The sequence below is a fragment of the Triturus cristatus genome, chromosome 2_1, assembly GCF_964204655.1.
Source record: "Triturus cristatus chromosome 2_1, aTriCri1.1, whole genome shotgun sequence".
NCBI lineage: Eukaryota > Metazoa > Chordata > Amphibia > Caudata > Salamandridae > Triturus > Triturus cristatus.
This window is the reverse complement of record NC_140581.1, coordinates 276179882-276200379: the sequence shown is the minus strand read 5'-3', so window position 1 is coordinate 276200379 and position 20498 is coordinate 276179882. Positions and strand designations below refer to the sequence as shown.

The 20498-nt window shown below is 42.1% G+C and overlaps 1 protein-coding gene across 3 annotated transcripts in view; it reads left to right on the top strand.

Annotated features, from left to right (window-relative positions):
- Window positions 1-20498, top strand: part of CPLANE1 (ciliogenesis and planar polarity effector complex subunit 1) — a 2680747-nt gene that overhangs the window by 2244456 nt on the left and 415793 nt on the right. For all 3 annotated transcript variants that reach the window (XM_085631095.1, XM_085631092.1, XM_085631094.1), the window contains exon 47: window positions 19107-19168. In XM_085631095.1, the coding sequence (XP_085487221.1) occupies window positions 19107-19168 (62 nt within the window). The remainder of the gene's footprint in view (window positions 1-19106; window positions 19169-20498) is intronic.

The following is a 20498-nucleotide window of genomic DNA, read 5'->3' as shown; positions in this document are numbered from 1 at the left end:
TATCATCCCTATTTCTAATACTCCTCACATATTCCTGAATACGGATTTTTAAACTCTGTATACTGCTGCCGACATACACCTTCTCACAGGAACATTTGATCAAATAGACAACGTATGTAGTATTGCAATTGGAAAGGAAGTAACCTTGAATTGTCTAGAAATGTTGTACCTGAAACTTGTAAGCTTATTCATTTCATAATTACAGACACCGCAATTGCCACATGTATAAAAAACATGAGGATTTTCAGGCAACTGTGTTGTTGGCGAGATTTTTCGTTTTCTGACAAAACTTGAGCAAAGAATATCCTTTATTGTTGTACCTTTACGGTACGTTACTCATGGTTTTGGTGCTGCAAAATCAGTAGGCAGTGATTCAGATTGAAGTAATTGCCAATTTATCCTTAATATATTGAAAATGTGTCCACTGCACATGTTATATTCAATAATGAAAGCGGTATGAGTCTGATGTGTCTTGCTAACCTTACGGGCCTTGGGAACAAGGGTATCTCTCTTATTTAGTTTCTTAATTTTGTGTTCAGCTCTTTGGAGGCAATTTTTATCATAACCCATTTCCCCAGAGTCCTGTTTAATTTTATGGAGATTATTTTCAAAGTCATGTTCTTGGCTGCAGTTACAGCGAGCTCTAACCATTTCACCGTAGGGTATTGCAGAGATGGTAGATTTCGGATGGCAGCTCGTGGCATGTAGCACACTTTTGCAGGCGGTGGACTTTCTGAAAATATCACTATGGATGACACCATCGGTTACATACAGTCTAAGGTCCAAGTAGGCGATCTCATACTTTGAACTGTTGATTGTGAGCCTGACATTAAAGACATTATCATTAAGATATGTAAAATATCCTTCAAGCTCTTCAGGACTGCCCTTCCAAATTAGGAAGACATCAATGTACCTGACGTAAAAAAGGATATTATCAATCCTCTCACTGGCTCCTGGGCTCCAAGCATGCTCCATCTCTTACAGCACCATAAAGAGGTTAGCATAAGATGGAGCAAACCTAGAGCCCATCTCAGTTCCCTGCCTCTGCAAGTACCATGTACATCCATGCATAAAGGCATTCTGTGTGATAATAATTTCTGACATTTCTAGAAGCTTTCTGGCATGCTCTAGGTGACATGCATTGCGCTTGTACAAAAAGTAAGTCCATGCTTTTAATCCATACTCTTTTTCAGTGCACGTATATAAACTCTCGACATCCATAGTTACAAATGTGAAGACATCTTCCTCCCACTTAAAGTCCTCCAGTTTGCACAAGAGTTCCCTACTATCTTTCAGGTAGGTGGGGAGGTTTTGAACAAAGGGCTGAAGGAAGGAGTTTACATACTCCCCTAGGTGTTCTGTGGGGCCCCCATTGCCAGATATAATTGGCCTTCCTGGGGGAAAGGGACCACTTTTATGTATTTTAGGGATTACGTAGATACAGGGATGTCTTGAATTTTGTGCATACATACAGATATTTATATTCAGGGTCAGTGATGAAGCAAGACTCATGCCATTCCATTAGCCTAGCATTGATGTTATTCTCAATTGTCATAGTAGGGTTGGAATTCAATTTGGCATAACAATTGGTCTGGCCTAATTCGCGGTCAATTTCTGCGACATAGTTAGTGTAATTCATCAACACAATATTGCTGCCTTTATCCGCTTCACGGATCACCAAACTCGAATCATCTCGTATAGATTGGAGAAAATTTCTCTCTTCACTGCTTATGTTTTGATGGTGTAGACATATCCTATTGTTGGCATGACTGTTTTCCATAGGATATAAATCCTGAGTGACCCTGAATGCAAACTCATCAATCACAGACTTAGTGCCACTTGGGGGAATGAATTTGGAGGTAACCCGCAACCCACTATCAACCATCACATCATGTGCTACGTTTAGATTACGTGCATATTCAACTAAATCTCCCAAAGACTCTTCATCATGCAAAGTAGCAATCAAATGCGACACATTAATGTAAGATATTGTAAATTCAGAGTCACATGATGCAATAATAGTTGGATGACAAACAGATGGATGTCCAGCAAATTTTTTTTTTAATTTTAACTTGCGTACAAACTTGAATAAGTCCAGGTGTACATTTTCAAAAGCTGTTTTTTCTGTCAGACAAAAATGTAATCCTTTACAGAGGATCAGAGTCTCTTGTTTGCTCAAAGTTCTAGAGGACAAATCCATAACATTCACTGCGTTAGTCATAGACTTGTCACCGATGCTGTCCACATGGTGGTGCACAAGCTCATCTACTTCATATCCTGTTTGTTCTCCATTCTTGCTTTTGTGCCTGCCCGTGTGTTTTTTGCCACCACTCCTTGTTCTTCACCACAGGTTTTCTTTTTGTTACCCAACTGGTACCGTTGTACCTTCTGTAAAACAAATGGAAGGTGGGTTGAGATTTGTCATGTCTGTACTAGGGCCTTTGCTCGGGGGACTCTCTATAGAAGAATGGAGGTACTGCTAGAAGATATACTGGGGGCCCTCGTCTCACTCGAGGGAACAGATGTAGACTTATCAATAATATCATCATACTTGCAAGTGAAAGTAAAGATGTGTCCCCTTTCATAATCATTCTGATCTCTTTGTATCTTTTGCTGTTTCTTGCCTTTAAGATAGACTTGATAATTGGCTAGCTCTTTCTTAAGAATGACATAGTTTTTTTGTACAGCATCTGACAAATCTGTGTCAGTGATTTATTTTTCCAACATCATTATGTCCTCTCCAATCTTTTTTACCTTACGTTCAGAGTTTCATACCAAAATGTCCATCATTCTATATGATGACACATGTAACCCCTCTTCCAGAAGATCTGGATCTAAATCCTCGTAGTTGGGAAAGATGAGAATACGTAAACCTTGTGGGATTCTTTTGTTCTCTAGATATTTTTTAAGAGTAGCTCCGTCCCACCATTTGACGAGCTCTTGTTGCTTACGTTTTTCTAAACGTATGAACTTACTCTTCAGACGATCATTTTTAGATGATTTCGGTGTAGTTTGTGCTGTACAGCTGTCATTTTTCCCAAATAAGGGCCAGATGTAGGTAAATTCAATATAGCGAGTCCTTAATAGTGATTTTTACCAAATTGCTATTAAGGATTCGCTAAATTGAATGTAGGTAGGAATCGCAAAAATATTTGCGATTCCTTAATATATCTAATTTGCTAATCGCAAATTGAGATCCACAATCAAGGAATACCATCCTATTCATTCCTATGGGCCAAGAGGCCCATGGGAATGAATAGGATTTGGGCTCGCAATTTGAGAGTAACCAAGAGGCACTCGCAAATTCCGGGCGCAATTTCAAGGGTGCAAGGGTTCCAAAAGGACACCCTGTTGCACCTCTGCATGTGTGCACATGTGGCGCACATACATGCCCTAAGGGCATGAATGTGTGCCACATGGCACTTTAAAAAAAGCAAAAAAGTGCTTTCATAATGGAAATCGCTAATTACCACCAACTTGAAGTTGGTGGTAATTAGCGATTCCTTAAGGCCAAAGAGCACTTTCTTTTGTGCTACTTACATTGTATATAAGGAATCGCAATTTGCGATTCGTTAAATGCAATCGCAAAATAAGAAATCGCAATTTTTGCGATTCCTTATTTTGTGGGTAGGTTTAATCCTACCTACATTGCTCAAAGCCAAATTGCGATCGCAAAGGATAAAATTCTGCGAATTTTGGCGTTTGCGGTCTCTATTTGGCTTCCTACATCTGGCACCAGGTCTCTTATTAACTCCTCCTGCTTATCATCAAAGTCTATTGTGAACTAATAATCAATGCCAATGTATAGACTGCTAGGGAGCCCAAAAATCCGAAAGGAAGGAGGATCGAGGCTAAAGATCCTGCACCAATCAAAATACCCTATCTAGGCAGTCTATCACTTCATTGGTTGGTGCAAAGGGGCCTGGAACATGACCTTTATATGTCCCAGAAAAATTTCACAGCTGCAACTTAGACAAATTAAGCAAAGGGTGGCCCAGCACTCAAGCATGTAAATTTTGTATGGATGGAGCTTACTTATTATCCACAAATGCTATAAGACAGATAAGCAATATGTCAAGATCTTCCCAAAAAAACACTGATAGATTTTGATTGTAGATGAGAAAATTCTTTATTCTTTTTTTCAAATTCTTAATATTCAAGATCGCCGACGCGTTTCGTCCTCATGCGGACTTCTTCAGGGCTAAAATATATACAAACAAACAAGACACTATTTACAATGAATAAACATATACTAAACGTAAATACATATGAAACACACAAAGCAATGAACAGAAATGCATCCAAACAAAATAAGCAGTTAAAACATAACCATTCTATGACATAGATGGGAAGAGCACATCTCAAAAAATACATATGACGACAGCGGGAATAGACATGGATAAACATAAATATAAACATAAATAACTCCAGGATGGAGATGCTCACTTACTCAGTGTTAATGTAATTGATGTTATTGTCGAAAACATGGCAGACAAGTTTTGCCCCATTGAGAGTGAAAGACAAAACAGATGGATTTGAGTGCAACTATCAATTGTCACAGATTCACATACTTACTTTATGCTGCAACAAAGAAAATATATGTATGGCAATTGGTCAAATAGCAGTAATTGGAAGCATCCTCAAATTATAGATGCTCTCAAATTCAGAAATGGCGCATTTATTGTTGTTATAAGACATAGTGAATACATTGAACGCCTGAGTGGGAGGGAGACATAACAGCTAAATTCAAATACATCCAATAGTTACCCTGGATTCACATACTGACTTCTTTTTTTATTTGTATTGATTATTAAAAACATAGCATATATATAAATCAAACAAATGATCAAAGAGAGAAAGAAAGACACAAAAACCCCAATTTGCCACAATCCCCACAGCTACCATTAAGTTGTACTGGCATACCTTTGATATACTCAAAAAGCTTTGCTTGACTTGAGATTTCTTATGTGCGATCAGATAAAATGGCATAGCAAGACAGTGTGAAAAAGAATGATAAAACACAAACTAGCCTTCAATTGTGAACAAATGATGTCATCTTCTATTATACTCCTATCAATAAGTCAATACCAAAGTACCAATTTATTGAAGGTTGCAAGTTGATAGTCATGTCCCATAATTGCATCTATTAGTATCGGATGTTCTTGAATCGTTCTAGATCAATAAGATTTTGAAGACCACACTTCATAATGTACATGTTATAAGGGTTTTATTTTATGCTCATTCTCATGTATAACAGACGAAAGAGAGAGACACAACCAAAAAATAGACAGTTGGGAGCATTTTCGGTGTGTTTACTAGCTATATTTTGTATTTTTCTGTGAAAATATGGCATTTGCGGTTCGCGAACGCGATAATTGATTACCAATGTGCCATTTAGATCCTTATAATTTATTCATCAAGTAATTCTGACATGAATACCATTTATATATGAGGTATTGGGCTTACCAATACAATGTGTTTTAAAAAACAGCATTTTTTTCCAAAGCTCGCTGCTAGTGTGAGTGTTTTGGTATTGTTAGAATGTCCAGGCTTCCGTATTATGGGAGTTTGAGTATGTTCCCCTTATAATTTGGGTATGAAAATATCTAGCCATTGGCATTGTGTTGGTTGGAGTGATGAAGAGCTCTTTCTCTGACATTTCTCTTTATAGACATTACCATTGCTATAGAAATTCAAGCAAAAGTAAATTCTCCTCGGATCAAGAGGAGCGCATCTACACAAATATTTTGGTATCTCGTTTTATGTAAGTTTGATTACAAAATTCACTCTCTCTGGAGTGTTTGATTGCACTATTTAGTTAGAACCTGCTATACTTAACATTGCTATGCTGTCATTGTACAGACATGTTTGAGGTTATCTTGTGGTTTACTCCAACACAGTGCCATTTGTCCCTTCGCACCTTAGCATTACATACTCACCAGTGTGGTCTTCAAAATCTTCTTGATCTATAACGAATCAAGAACATCCGATACTAATAGATGCAATTATGGGACATGATTATCAACTCCCAACCTTTAATAAATTGGCACTGTGGTATTGAGTTATTGATAGAAGTATAATAGAAGATGACATCATTTGTTCACAATTAAAGGCTAGTTGTGTTTTGTCATTCTTTTTCAGACCATCTTGCTATGCCATTTGATCGGATCGCACATAAGAAATCTCAAGTCAATCAAAGCTTTTTGAGTATAGCAAAGGTATGCCAGTACAACTTAATGGTAGCTGTGGGGATTGTGGCCAATTTGGGTTTTTGTGTCTCTCTTTGATCATTTGTTTAATTTATATCTATGCTGGGTTTTTAATAATCAATACAATTAAAAAAATAAGTCAGTATGTCAATTCAGGGTAACTATTGGATGTATTTGAATTTAGCTGTTATGTCTCCCTCCCACTCAGGGATTTAATGTATTCACTATGTCTTATAACAACAATAAATGTGCCATTACTGAATTTAAGAACATCTATAATTTGAGGATGCTTTCAATTATTGCTATTTGACCAATTGCCATACATATATTGTCTTTGTTGCAGTGCACAGTCAGTATGTGAATCTGTGACAATTGATGGTTGCACTCAAATCCATCTGTTTTGTCTTTCACTCTCAATGGGGTAAAACTTATCTGCCATGTATTCGACAATAACATCAATTGCATTAACACTGACTTAGTGAGTATCTCCATCCTGGAGTTATTTATGTTTATATTTATGTTTATTCATGTCTATTCCTGCTGTCATCATATGTATTTTTTGAATGTGCTCTTCCCATCTATGTCATAGAATGGTTATGTTTTAACTGCTTATTTTGATTGGATGCATTTCTGTTCATTGCTTTGTCTGGTTCATATGTATTTACATTTAGTACATGTTTATTCATTGTAAATAGTGTCTTGTTTGTTTGTATATATTTTAGCCCAGAAGAAGTCCGCATGAGCACGAAACACGTCAGCGATCTTGAATTTTAAGAATTTGAAAAAAAGAATTAAGAATTTTCTCATCTACAACCAAAATCTATCAGTGTTTTTTTGGGAAGATCTTGACATATTGCTTATCTATTTTATTGCATTTGTGGATAATAAGTAAGCTCCATCCTTCCAAAATTCACATATGTTTTGAGCCAAGTCTGATATTCCTTTCTACCAGTCCCTTTAACAAAAACACGAAAGTTCTTCACAAGTGAATCTACAGGATCAGTTGCTCCAAAGAACACAAGTAGAGATCTGTCATATAAGTATTTTTCATTCCTCTTAGGCGATACAAAAAGGTTCAGTTCATTAAAAAATGCATTCTGGCTTTGGTAATGGAATGCATTCTGGAATTGACAATGGCGAAGTTTCTTTTCAGACATAATTTAGACATAAGAGACTTGGCAAGGGAGCTACTCAAACTGTGGAGCTGATACTACAGCATCATAGTTTGTGTAGTTTTAAGGTACAGAGTTAGTCATCCAACCTAGCCCATTAGCCCCAAGTCAATATCCCACCACCCAGTACTATGGTGCAGAGACAGCATATATAGTATATCGTTGTTCATTTCTTATTACTGTTTGTGTAGTTGCTTAAATCACCTTGGCCAAGCTGCGGAGACCATATATCCTCCTTGTTGCCAGGTGGATAGTATCATAGTCTGTGAAGGACTCAGGAGTAGCCAAGTCATTCAAAAGACCACACAGCAAACAATCTTGATCGTCTTACACCCACCTAAAGAAAATGTTTCTGGAGAGAAGACAGGAGGAGTGGTAGGAGTGTAAAAACAATGAAAAAAGATTGACGGGTTTTCACCCCATAGTTCTGTTTGAAAGGTATATCTGTAACCTTTACATTGTTAAGTCTTCATTGATCCAACATTGGTTTGACAGACTTACTACCCTTTCCCATACAGAGAGAAAGAAGGGGAGGAGACTAGACTAAAGATTGTGTTTCAAATATAGCTTCTCGGTCCTTTGCACAGAAAGAATTATAATAAGTTACGTGATGCTGCTGACATTATGTGTGGTCATATTGTCTATAATAAGGTAAGACAAAATATCTTAAGTTCATCTTGCATGAGCAAAAAGGCTTGTTCAGAATTTTTTCTTATTATTTCCAGCAATGCTAAACTTGCAAGTCTATCTCTAGCATATAGTGCACCATATAACAGTATGCAATAGCATTCTCATGACTTCACATTTTGTGGCACTGCCACATAACTCGCAGTCGAAAATGTGTAGTGCTGTATCTTTCAGGTTTCCAGAAAGTGCAGACAGATAGGTTCGTACTTCCTCTTTGGAAATGTGCAAGGAGGTAAGTAATTGCCATGTGTTTGAGGGTGAATTCCAGCAACGGACTCCTACGCAGCTACTCATCTCCAGGCATCGGGAATATGTAGACCTTTGTGTCTTTGAATACCTGGAAGTCATCAATTCTTCAAAGAAGTACAGTGAGAGATTGAGTTTCATTCACTGATTTTCATGTGTCCTTCATGGTCTGACATTGCTTGGATGGGCTGTCAATCCAACACATGGCTTCTCCTGGATGATTAACACTGTTCCATTTATGTTTTGGTGGTGGGACGAAAGTAATCCTTCTGTTATACTGCCGATGTTGCATGATTTGTAGGTTAGAAATAAGTGTTTGGTAGATTTACTTTCATTAAGCAGTGTCATGAACACTGTCACAAGGCCCATGTTACCATCCTCTATTTTATCATACGCTGGCTTGCAAACTATTTTATATCTTTATATTAGCGAGTGTAAAGTTTTAGACGTGAGCAGAAGTGTTAGCATCATGTATGCCTCCTATCAAGGCTGACCTATTTTCATTGTTTATTTTATGGTCGCTGTCATGTTAAAATGGACACTTTCAGCATAGGCTAAATTTTTAACATGTGAAGTGAAACAATGCATTCATCGACATATCTATTCTGTATTATTCGAAATTAAGGTCACCAAAGTTATAAACATGAGTTCCAAATCAGCAATGGAGGGCCATACAGACCCCTGTATTTGGCTATAGTTTAGAGTGGAATTATCTGGCTAAAGGTCACGCCGGTTTGCTGCAAACTAGTTCCAATTGGCGGTTGCTCTGGGGCAGTGCAGAGAAGTGGCCTTCAACCTGGCATTGTTCATCATTTCTGACAAGGGCTGTGATAGAGAATAGCTAAACAGCTATTTCTCGCTGAGAAATGGATGTTGTGCCATCCATCTTAAGAAATTCGATTTATAGGCTTGCTATTTTCGGCTTCTGTTAAATTTGAGCATAGAGCTTAGGAGTAGCGATAGGCTGTTAGGATGATAGGAATGTATTTACCATTTTTACTGTTCTTATTGAATTCTCTGGCCATGTCTTGCATTGCTGGATATATTTTTCCATTCAATGTGGTTTCCATTCATATTTTATGCACTAGATTTGGGTTTTAGGAAATAAGAATTTTAAAGTTTTACCTGTGTATCTCAGTGCTATTTTGAGTCTGTTACTCATTAATGAAAGAGGGTTGGCGTTCTGCTGTGTCCCTTAACTCATCTAGAGGGACTACTCATGACTAGAAAATGCTACTTGCACAATATTGCTTAGTGGGTTGTGTATCGATCGTAGTTCAACTATACTTCAAATGCATGTTGGTACATTGAACTAAGCCCTTTAACCACGGGGTTAGAAATCTGAACCCATCAGCTTTTGGGGTCCCCCTGATCGTGGCAGCAGCAGCGTTTACATTTGTGGTGTTTGCTGTTTGTATTGTTAGTCTGCCATATAGAAACAGTGCAGTTCACTAATCCACCATGCACAATCTTTTGTTTTACTCTGCTGTCATGGTGTTTGTAGGAGGCTGGCTCAGTATATAGTGTCCACCTATGGTGAGGCACTGTGCACTGAGTCCAGGCAATCCTTACTGATAGTGTTTAGGTCCCTGATAACCAAAGCTCTCAAAGAATAGATGAGGAGAGCAGCTAAGGCTTATCCAGAAGGGTGTAGAGCGGGTGCATGCACCACAATAGTCAGTCTGTAGCCACACAAGTGTTAATAAAAATACTTCAATATTTATTATCACATCACTAAGAACTAACTTGGTATATCTCCTACACGGAGATATCAAACACACACAAGAAATGCTTCAAAAACAGGTAAGTAGCATAGAAAACACATGAAGGGGGTGCAAACCAGATGCTAAGAAAGTGGTATATGAGGTAAGTACCAAACAAAACGAGACCCATACCGAAGGATGGAGGAACCCAGGGGAAGTACGAAACCCCCAAAGGTGAGTAGCTAGGGACCCCAGGCGCTCTGGTGCAGAGTGGTTACACCAGGTCAAACGTCTGTAGGATTACACAGGGTAAATCGCGGTTCGTATTTTCTTGTTTCAGGACCTTTCCTAAAGGACCCTGAGGACACCAATCGGATCAAGGGAGGTTGGAGAACCACGCCACCCATGGATACTTAGGGGACCAGGATACCTACACCAGAAAGCCCGGGTGCATAGGTGCGAAGTGGCATCAGAACCGCCCATAGGAGCTAGTGGAGGGTCTTGGAAGTCCAGGGGCTACAGCAACTCGTGGACCAGGACAGTGGAATCCAAACATGTATTCAGGGTGAGAAGTACCTGAAAGCAGAGGGGACAGAGTCCAAACCACTCAGATTTTACAGGAGGAGCATAATTCTACCAGTTGTCGGAGGTACTTGCTGTAGCACAACAGTGTTGATGAAGCAGCTGTGGAGCCCAGGTGATAATGCAGAAGCACAGAGGCATCCACGAGCTGTCCCACGACGGATGAAGAATGCCAGAGGGTCAGTGGCCGGCAAGACCACCAACAAGCCTTGGCAACCGCAACAGTCGGGTCAGAGGAAAATATGCTTTGTTGCAGACCAGCAAGGTTTGTGAGACTAACCCAGCAAGTGTAAGTCAGGGCCGGCTCTCAGCACGCAGGAAAGCCAGCAGGAATCTTTGGAGCCCACTCGAGGACCATCTGGCAGCAGTCACAGGGAGCTGCAGGGAAGCCTCAGCAGCACACACATGATTCGAGGACCATGGTGGAGAAGATGCAGGCAGGATGTCGTTCTAGGAGCTGCTTCTTGTAGCTCGAAGATATTTAGTGAGGAGATTCAACAAGCCTTGGCAACGGCAAACAGATGCTGTTCACAGGGATGCGGTTCAGGTCGGCTGGAGAGGGATTACAGTCTCCCAAGTTGCTGGGAAGACTGGTCAGGGCTCTGGGAAGCCAACACTCCACCACTTGTGTTGCAGAGCCAGGAGTTGTCCATAAGAAAGCAGAATCAGTAAAATAGCTGTTGTCGTTGGGATGCCTGCGGATGCAGGGAAGTGACTCCTTCACTCCAAGGCAGATTCCTTCTTGCTTAGATGCATTCAGAGTACTTGCTGACTTGGAAGATTCATGACCACAGAGTTACAGAAACTTGGAAGAGCACGGATATGAAGTTGCAGCAGGAGTCTTCCCACCAAGAGCAGCATTGTCTTTGGTCCTGGCTCAATCCAGCAGCAGAGTTCCAGTGTCCAACAGAAGTGGTTTCAGACCAGTCTTAATGAATCTTGACGAAGTCTAGGACGAATCTAAGAACCCGCCCTCAGGCTAGTCCTTAAGTAACCCAAAAAGGGGAAAGGATAGTTTCTGCCGTCACCCACGTAGCTGCTCAGCTGGTCTATCAAGTCAGATGCTCCCATGGGCCAATATTCAATAAGACAATCAAGTGGCCACCTGGAGAAGCTCTGGGTCCCTCCCTAGGGAGGAGGTGGACATGGGGGTTGACAATCCCCTGTCCTTTGTGTAGTTTCGTGCCAAAGCGGGAGCCAAGGGCTCCTGAACTGAGCAAAACTGGTTTTTGCAAGGAGGGCACCAAATGTGCCCTCCAATGCAGTCTGGTGGCACGACGAAGCATCCTGACCCTGCCTAATTCTGAAGGAGAGGTGGACACCCCTCTCCTTCGCAGGAAATCCTTTGTTCAGCTTCCCTTGCCCAAGTGAGACTCATCAGCAGGGGGGCAGAACAGTGTCTGGGGTTGGCAGCGGTGCGGGTTGTCAGGCAGACCCTGTAAGTCTACACAGTTAGGTACTGGGGGGTCCTCTAAAAAGCCCCCAGTACATTTTATCACTGAAATCGGTGTAGGTGCATGATTCCAACATTATTTATACCAAACATGACCAGGTTCGAGGTAGCCATTATGCAGCTGAATATCTCGACTTGCCAGTATCACTACATACCTTAAAATGGCAGCCCTACTCTTACAAAGCCCAGAGAATGGAGTCTGGGGTTTGCAGGGCTGCCCCTGCTCGTTCAAAAGTACCATCACACTTAGAACCATGCAACCTGCCCTTGTACTAAAGGGCATACCTTAGGGGTGACTTATAGGTTTAATGTGCAGTGACCGGGATATAAGGAAAGCCCTATATCCAAAGTGGAAGGTGCATGCATCATTGCAAGCAGACTGCGATGGCAGCTCTGCAGACACAGTTTGCATGGGCTCCCATGGTTAGCACAATACATGCTGCAGCCGATGGGTGCCTTAGTACTATAGACGTACAGTGGTACACCAGTATGCCAATTGTGGGGTGTACCAGGAAATTTAGAGGAGAGAGCACTGCCACTGAGGTCCTGGTTTGCTGGATGCCAGTGAACTACAATAAAAACCACACCGACACCAGGCAAAAAGTGTGAGTGTCAATGGCAGAAATATCCTACTTTCCTTCAGTGTTACACTCAAATCTTTTCTAGTTCACAAAGTAAAAACCTTTTAAGCAACCCAAATACTAACCATTTGTCAAAAGTATCTACTATGGACATTTTGTGTATAAGCCTTTTATTAATTTCTCTCCTTAAAATCCGAACTTCTGATTCATTTTAACTCTGCTAATGCAATTGTTGTTGCTAAGAGGCCCTCCTCCCAGCTTCCATATTGTTGCAGCCCAAGATGCTGCTTTCTTATTGAATTTTCTTTCTAGTATAGCAATGCACACATAGTGGCCCAATTATACCAAAACTATGCCCAAACTAAAAGCGAAAGACACACAATTGATGAACGGAATGCAGAACAAATCAAAACATTCACCCCCCGTCAAGAGATCTGAGTTAAATCCATCATTCTTTTGCTCACCATGCCACCCCAGTTTAGACCTGGCCATTTGCAAATTAGTCTTGATCCTGTGCCTCATGGGAACAGTCCAGCCTGAACTGCTAAGCCAGGTCCTCCCTGGACCAGAAACAAGCATCCTAGGACTGGTTTCAGGCTTTCACCCCTCTTATGCCGGGATAGCTTGAATCCAGTGGCACAGTGAGCCCGAGTGGGACTGGTATGCCCAGACGTGGGTCCCGTGCTCTCCATGCCACTGGAGTCAAGCTATCCTGGCTGATGAGGGCTGAAAGCCTGAAACCGGTCCTAGGATGCTTGATTCTAGTCCAGTGAGGACCTGGCCTGGCAGTTCGGACTGGACTGTTCCCATTGGGTGCAGGGTCAAGACTGATTTGCATATGGCTGGGTCCAAACTGGAATGCATGGTGAGTAAAAAAACGATGGATTTAGGCCAAGATCTCTGTACTGGGGTGAATGTATGACATTGTTCTGCATTCTGTCCATCAATTGTTATTTTTGCATTTGTCACTCTGAGTGGGATGGGTATGCCCAGACATGGGTCCCGTGCTCTCCATGCCACTGGAGTCCAGCTATCCTGGCTGATGAGGGCTATAACCCTGGAACCGGTCCTAGGATGCTTGATTCCAGTCCGGTGAGGACCTGGCCTGGCAGTTCGGGCTGGACTGTTCCCATTGGGGGCAGGGTCAAGACTGATTTGCATATGGCTGGGTCCAAACTGGAATCCATAGTGAGCAAAAAAACTATGGATTTAGCCCCGGATCTTTGGACTGGGGTGAATGTATGACATTGTTCTACATTCTGTCCATCAGTTGTCATTTTTGCAAACTAAAAGCGAGGCATATAGGTCCTGTCAGTGCCTGTGTTTCTTTGTCAAATGCACTTTGTTGCCAAGTCTCTGGAACCACTGTAAAGGTAAATGGCAACAATAATATCCTATCAATCCCTCCAGTATCCTACTTTCACCAATGCTTTCTATGGCTGCTTATGTGCTGCACAAATGTTTGTGATAGTCTGTCTTTTTCTCCAGAAACCTAAGCAGACTTCTACTGCCCAATTGTTTACAACACTCACTATTATTACTCTGCGGTTCCTGATCTATTTTTTTAGCACAGGCATTAACTCTTATAAGTAAACCTCAGCAGTCTTTTGAAAAAGACAATACTAATTTTTTTATAACCCTATGATACTTCATTTCAAATTATGTCTCATAAATTGTCTTAGTTGTTTTCACATCAGGAAGACGGCATATTACTTTCAATTCTGTCACAGAGTGCAGGAAACCCACCTCTCTATATAGTGCAACACAATTGGGTTACACTGTGCAGAGAAGTCGGGGAGACCCTTATTGGTTTACAGAGGCAAAGTAGATGGCGCTAATGCTCTATTTTGTGGTAGTGTGGGCAAGCTGTTAGGCTTATCAGAGGGTAGTGCTAAGCATTTGTTGCAGGGAAGTGGCCTTCATCCTGGCATTGCTCATCATTTCTGACAAGGGCTGTGATAGAGAATAGCTAAACAGCTATTTCTCACTGAGAAATGGATGTTGCGCCATCCATCTTAAGAAACTCGATTTATAGGCTTGCTATTTCGGCTTCTGTTAAATTTGAGCATAGAGCTTAAAAGTAGCGATAGGCTGTTAGGATGATAGGAATGTACTTACCATTTTTACTGTCCCTATTGAATTCTCTGGCCATGTCTTGCATTGCTGTATTTATTTTTCCATTAAATGCAGTTTCCATTCATATTTTATGCACTAGATTTGGGTTTTAGGAAATAATCATTTTAAAGTTTTACCTGTGTATCTCAGTGCTATTTTGAAACTGTTATTCATTAATGAAAGATGGTTGGCATTCTGCTGTGTCCCTTAACTCATCTAGAGGGACTGATCCTGACCAAAAAATACTATTAGCACAATATTGCTTAGTGGGTTGTGTATCGATCGTAGTTCAACTGTACCTCTAATGCATGTTGGTACATTGAATTAAGTCCTCGCACCACGGGGTTAGAAATCTGAACCCAGCAGCTGTTGGGGTCCCCCTGATTGTGGCAGCAGCGTTTTAATTTGTGGTGTTTGCTGTTTGTATTGTTAGTCTGCCATAAAGATGCAGTGCAGTTCACTAATCCACCATGCACAATATTTTGTTTTACTCTGCTGTCATGTTGTTTGTAGGAGGCTGGCTCAGTATATAGTGTCCACCTATGGTGAGGCACTGTGCGTTGAGTCCAGGCAACCCTTAATGATAGTGTTTAGGTCCCTGATAACCACAGCTCTCAAGGGATAGCTGTGGAGAGCAGCTAAGGCCTTTGTTGTACTCACAGAGGCAATAAATGATACACTCGCTCAATGAATGTAGTAGAGACCAAATTAGAAAAATATGACTTCTTTTTATATAAATATTTAGACCAAGAACTTCGGGTACATGGTAAATACTTTTCGCAATATGAGAGAATCCCAGTAAATGCAACAATCACAGTTATGCACAATTACACACGGAAAATCAATGCAATACAGTTACTTTTCGTGGTTCACCTTTTGGAATCTGAAGGTTCCAAGGCCAATATCTTGGGAGCTTCCTGGGTTTCTTGGAGAGCAAGAGGACTTTGTAGCTGGTGCACTACGAAGGAAGGGGGCCACCTGTAAAAGCAAAGTGGGACTTGTAGGCATGTCTTAGGGCTCTCAAGGGAGAGTAGAGGTCGCAAGGGCTCTGGGGCCAGGGAGCCCATCTGGTTCAAAGATGGCCAGGCAGGCTAGGTGCAGTGAAGATGGGCAGCTGGGCAATGGTGTGCAAGGAGACATCTCGTGGTCACGGGCTGGCTGGAGCTGCTGGGGCACTTCTGAGGGGGTTCCCCAGAGTCCTGATGTCCCTTGTTGGGTGCTAGCTTGCTGTAAAGCTGGAGTCTATCTGGACTCAGTTTTGTAGGTTTTTCAAGCAGCGAGTCTGGTACCCCGGGTATTCGTGCATTTCAGCTCCGGTGAGTTTGGTGCCTCAGGACGTGGTGCAGTGGCCAAGCTGACCCTCCAGAGCAAGTGTACCTTTCACTGGTACTCAGAGATGTCGGTCCATGGAGGGAGCTGGACGACCCTGGACCGGACTTCTCTTTTGTTTTTTAGACTTGCGAGTGCAGGGAGATACTCTGCTACCTCAAGGGAGTTCCTTGGCAATTTGCCAAGTGCTTAAGTCCCTTCGGGGTTTGTGGAGGCTACACAGCGACGAGATGAGCTGGTTTAGGGTGATTGCCGAGTTCTGTCGTGGGAGGCAGGAGTTTGCTCCCAATGTCCACCACGAGGTCTCCAGTTTTTGATCCAACAGCGTTTCTTCTTCTTCGTTCGTCGTTGTCTTGTGTCCGTAAATACTAGTGTCAGGGTCTGGGGATGATCTCTAAATACTAAATTTAGGTGTTTACATCGGAGTGACAGGTAGTGGCCAATGGGACCTTTACCTGGGGTGGCTACACCCTCTATTATGTCCTCCTGTGGGAGGGGGGGACATAGCCCTAGTCCTGATTGGAGAAGTCCCACCATCTTTAAGATGGTGGCCATTGAAAAATGTGCTTCACCTCGCCTCCAGCACCTGATAGGTGGAGTTGGCAGAGGGGCGGAAGGGCACACCTCCTATTCTTTCTTCGTTTTCCCACCTGTCTCCCTGCCAAAAAGGAGTGAGGACAGGAGGTGGGGGGGAAGCATGCTGCTTTTAGCAGGAGAGGCAAGTGTTGCATTGCAAAGGTAGCAAGGCCTTTGAAGATTCCCGCCACGGATGGCTCTTCCTCACCGTGAAGGCATTGTTCTTGACCTCTGAGTGTGCAAGCACTGACCCCATGAAGTCACAACTCTGTCTGGTGATGACAGGCTGGCTGAGACCAGTCAGGGACCATACTAAGGGTTGGTAGGTTTCAGGCGACCCCTATAAGGGGTCCTCTGTGTGCAATTATTAATAAATCTGACACTGGAATCAGTGCAGTTTTATTAAGATGATATGTTTGGTATCAAACATCCTATGGTGCAGTGAAGCCATCATGGAGCTGGAGAATTCGTAATGACGAGTGTCCAGGCCATGTACACTCTATAGCATTCCTGTTCACTTACAATATTCAAGAATTGACATGGACATTGCAGGAGCATAGATGCTCAGGCTGCTATGTTCTCACAGAAGATATAGTGCACCCTGTCTTGGTACTTATAAGGCCTACTAGAGGGGTGTCTTACCTATAGCCCATGCAGTGTCTATGGGCATTGCACATAGGGCTGTGTGCCATGTTGACTTTTTGGTTTTGTCTGCACCAAGGCACGCAGTCTTCAATGGCAATTCATGCTGCTTCTCTTGGGATCAGTCATCCATGCCAATGCCCTAGATCCCAGGAGTACCATTTACTAGGGACTTAAATGCGGAACTGAAGTTGTGCCAATTGAGAAATAAACGGTACAGTTTAGGGAAAGAACTTTGGCACAGGGACCTGGTTGGCAAGGACACTGTGCACTTCAAGACGAAGTTGCATCATTTTCCAGGCAAAATGTGGTGGCTAACCTTATCCAAAAGAGACACTTTTCTACACCCCTTCTTCTATTCCAGTTGCTCTATCAGATAAGTTGTTGTCTATGAACTGAATTAAGATTACCATTATGGAAAACTTGTCTTACAAGTAACCATTCTTTCTCCATCAGGGTATCTAGATTGTTATCCATGAACATTAGGAAATAATAACAAGCTCATAACCCTATGGGACGCTAGAGCGCCTTGAGGAATGAAAAGAAGAGTAAGGCGCTCAAAATTGTATACAAACTTGTATCATATTTTCAGGTGAAAACTGCACTTGTGAGCTAGCTTTGGATACAAGATTGAAGAAGAGCAGTCCTACTCTTGTTCTGCCTTTGCAACTTTCATCCTTAGTAGAATACATGTGAAAAGGCATTAGAGGCTTAGGTTCTGAACACTCGACAAACTCATGTTTTCTAATACATTTATAGATGATTACACCTTCCATGAGAGTATCGGAAAGCTAATGGTAGGTAACTTTGTGAGTCACTCACTACACCTCTGAGAGAAGCCCCTCATGCAACGGCGATGTCACCGACACTAAATATTTCTCTGCACATATCATAATCTAATTGTCAAAAATCGATCTGACCTGTAAAGCGAGGATCTGCAGGTATTGTATTGATCAATTACACACTGAGAACCATGTCGACCAATACTTAAATTCCAGAATCCTGCACATGTGCCGAGTTAATCCAGGGGTTATACATTTAGCGAAGGAGAACTGATCTTAAAGGTATTTTCTAATGTTCTATCTCATAATGCGCACCAAGTAAGAAATAATTCTGTTTAATTAGATTTTAACATGTGACATATTTATTTAATTTCTTTATTTCAATGTATTTTATTGTTTTTCAATAAGAACATACAGAGAATAGTACTGTACAAGGGTTAGCATAAGACATCTGTGCGGTAAACATATCACATATAATAGTGTAAGGTGAGGTTATTACTGCTATAAGAATATCAAGGGCCTAACCCTAATGAACAATAAATGAGGAAAAGAGATAGGCAGAAAGAAAAGAAAAAGAGGAAAGCAGAAAGAGAAGGAGCCAGAAGAGATCAAGGGCTAGTCTGGTGAGATCTGTTACTTACAGCTTCTGAACCAATGTTGGCATAATTTTTAACAGGAAAGGACGATTCAAACCATCTAACTAGTTATGCATGTTGTTTGGCCTTATTTTCAATAACTTGTAGCAGTAGAGTCATTTCTGTACGTCATCAAATTGCATAATCCTGTGTTTTTGTTGCACGTGGTTTTAAATTTCATATGCGGTACCATATTGTGCAATACAAATGCTAATCCGTCGGTTCAAAACTTACAGTTCTGGTCTTTGTTACAAATATATAAAGTTTTTCAAAAATCTAATTGTGTAATTGTTTCCTAAAATATGAATGAAATTACATATAATTCATCTTAACTGCTTTATCTGGAGCTGTAAAAAGCTTAACCACTCGAGTGACACTTAATTTGTTTTCGCAGCAACGTACTCTCAATTCAAGGGACATAAGGAAAATCCAAAAAGCGAAAGAAGAGAAAGACAAGTAAGTCATCCCCTGAGGGATTAAGTAATTAGATATTGCTGCCTCATTTTCCGATTTCAAATGAGATGTTGATTTCTAATTACCGATTGTGTCTGTGTTTGTTTTAAACTTTCAATGATTTTCAAACTTCTCGATCTGGTTTTGCATGTAATTATTTTTATATTGTGCTTCTGTTTAGCACAATACGTGAGACCTGACTGTTGCTTCAAAGCAAAATGGGCTGCTAGGTGTTAAGACATACAGTGAGAAAATGTAAGGAGGGGGTTACTGGGGGTTTGAAGGAGGGGACAGATGCTTGGATTTGGATTATGTTCTTTTCTCTTACCTTTAACTCCACAGTCCGTTAGTTAATGCCAGTTACAGAAGTGTAAAATACAATCACAGAATCCGAAGACAACAGATCACGTTTCTTTTCCTAGCTATTTGCAAGCAAGCATCTGAAAACTGTGCCCTGACCGTGTAGTCATCAGAAGGTAAAGGAACTAAAAACACGGAAGTCATGATAGTAGGAAGTAAACTGTTGGACTCCAGAGTGCTGGCCAGAAACCTTTGGGCCCCAACCTAAAACAGTTATTAAAAATATAGGAATATGGTTGGACAAGCATTTGAGACGCAGGTGAGGAAACTGGCTGCAGGCTGTTCAGGCATTTTGAGATCTATTACAAAGGTCCAGGCAGGTCGCCCCCTCTGCCACCGCGCAGACCCCCTGTGTGCCGCTGCTGCTGCTCCGTGTTGTCTGCTGCCTCCCTGCAGACTGGTCTGTTTGACTGCGTGTCATCTTCTTCCCTGTTGACTGTGTTTTTTGTTTTTTTGCCTACTGTTCCACTTGCCCCCTGCTTTCATTTTTGTGCCTGCTGTGCCTGTCTCTCCCCCCTTGCCCCCTCTTGCCTTCTGTGCCACTTTTTCCCGCCGCTCGCGTCCCACGCGGCCCCGCCCCCTCGATTCCCATTGGCCGCCCCGCTCCCGCCTCCCAGCTGCTCCTCCCTCTCCCCCTCATATGGAGGCCGCGCAGCGGCCGCACCGCTGGCAAGCCCGTCTGCACCCGTCCACGCCTGGACCGCGCCCAGCGCCAGGACCCCTGGCCCTCGACGACGCCAGCCCACCCGACTGAGTTACGACGCCGCCACCCTCCACGCACTCAACACCGGCCGGACACCCGCCTGCCACCGAGCCACCCCGAAATGCACCCACGGACCCTTCACCTGCCAAGCCTGCAAATTCACCTGCCTCCGGACCTGCACCACACCCGCCAGACCAGGCACCAGCAACAACCACCTCAAGTGTATCTTGCTCAACACCCGCTCCGTCCACAAGCACGCCGTCGATCTCT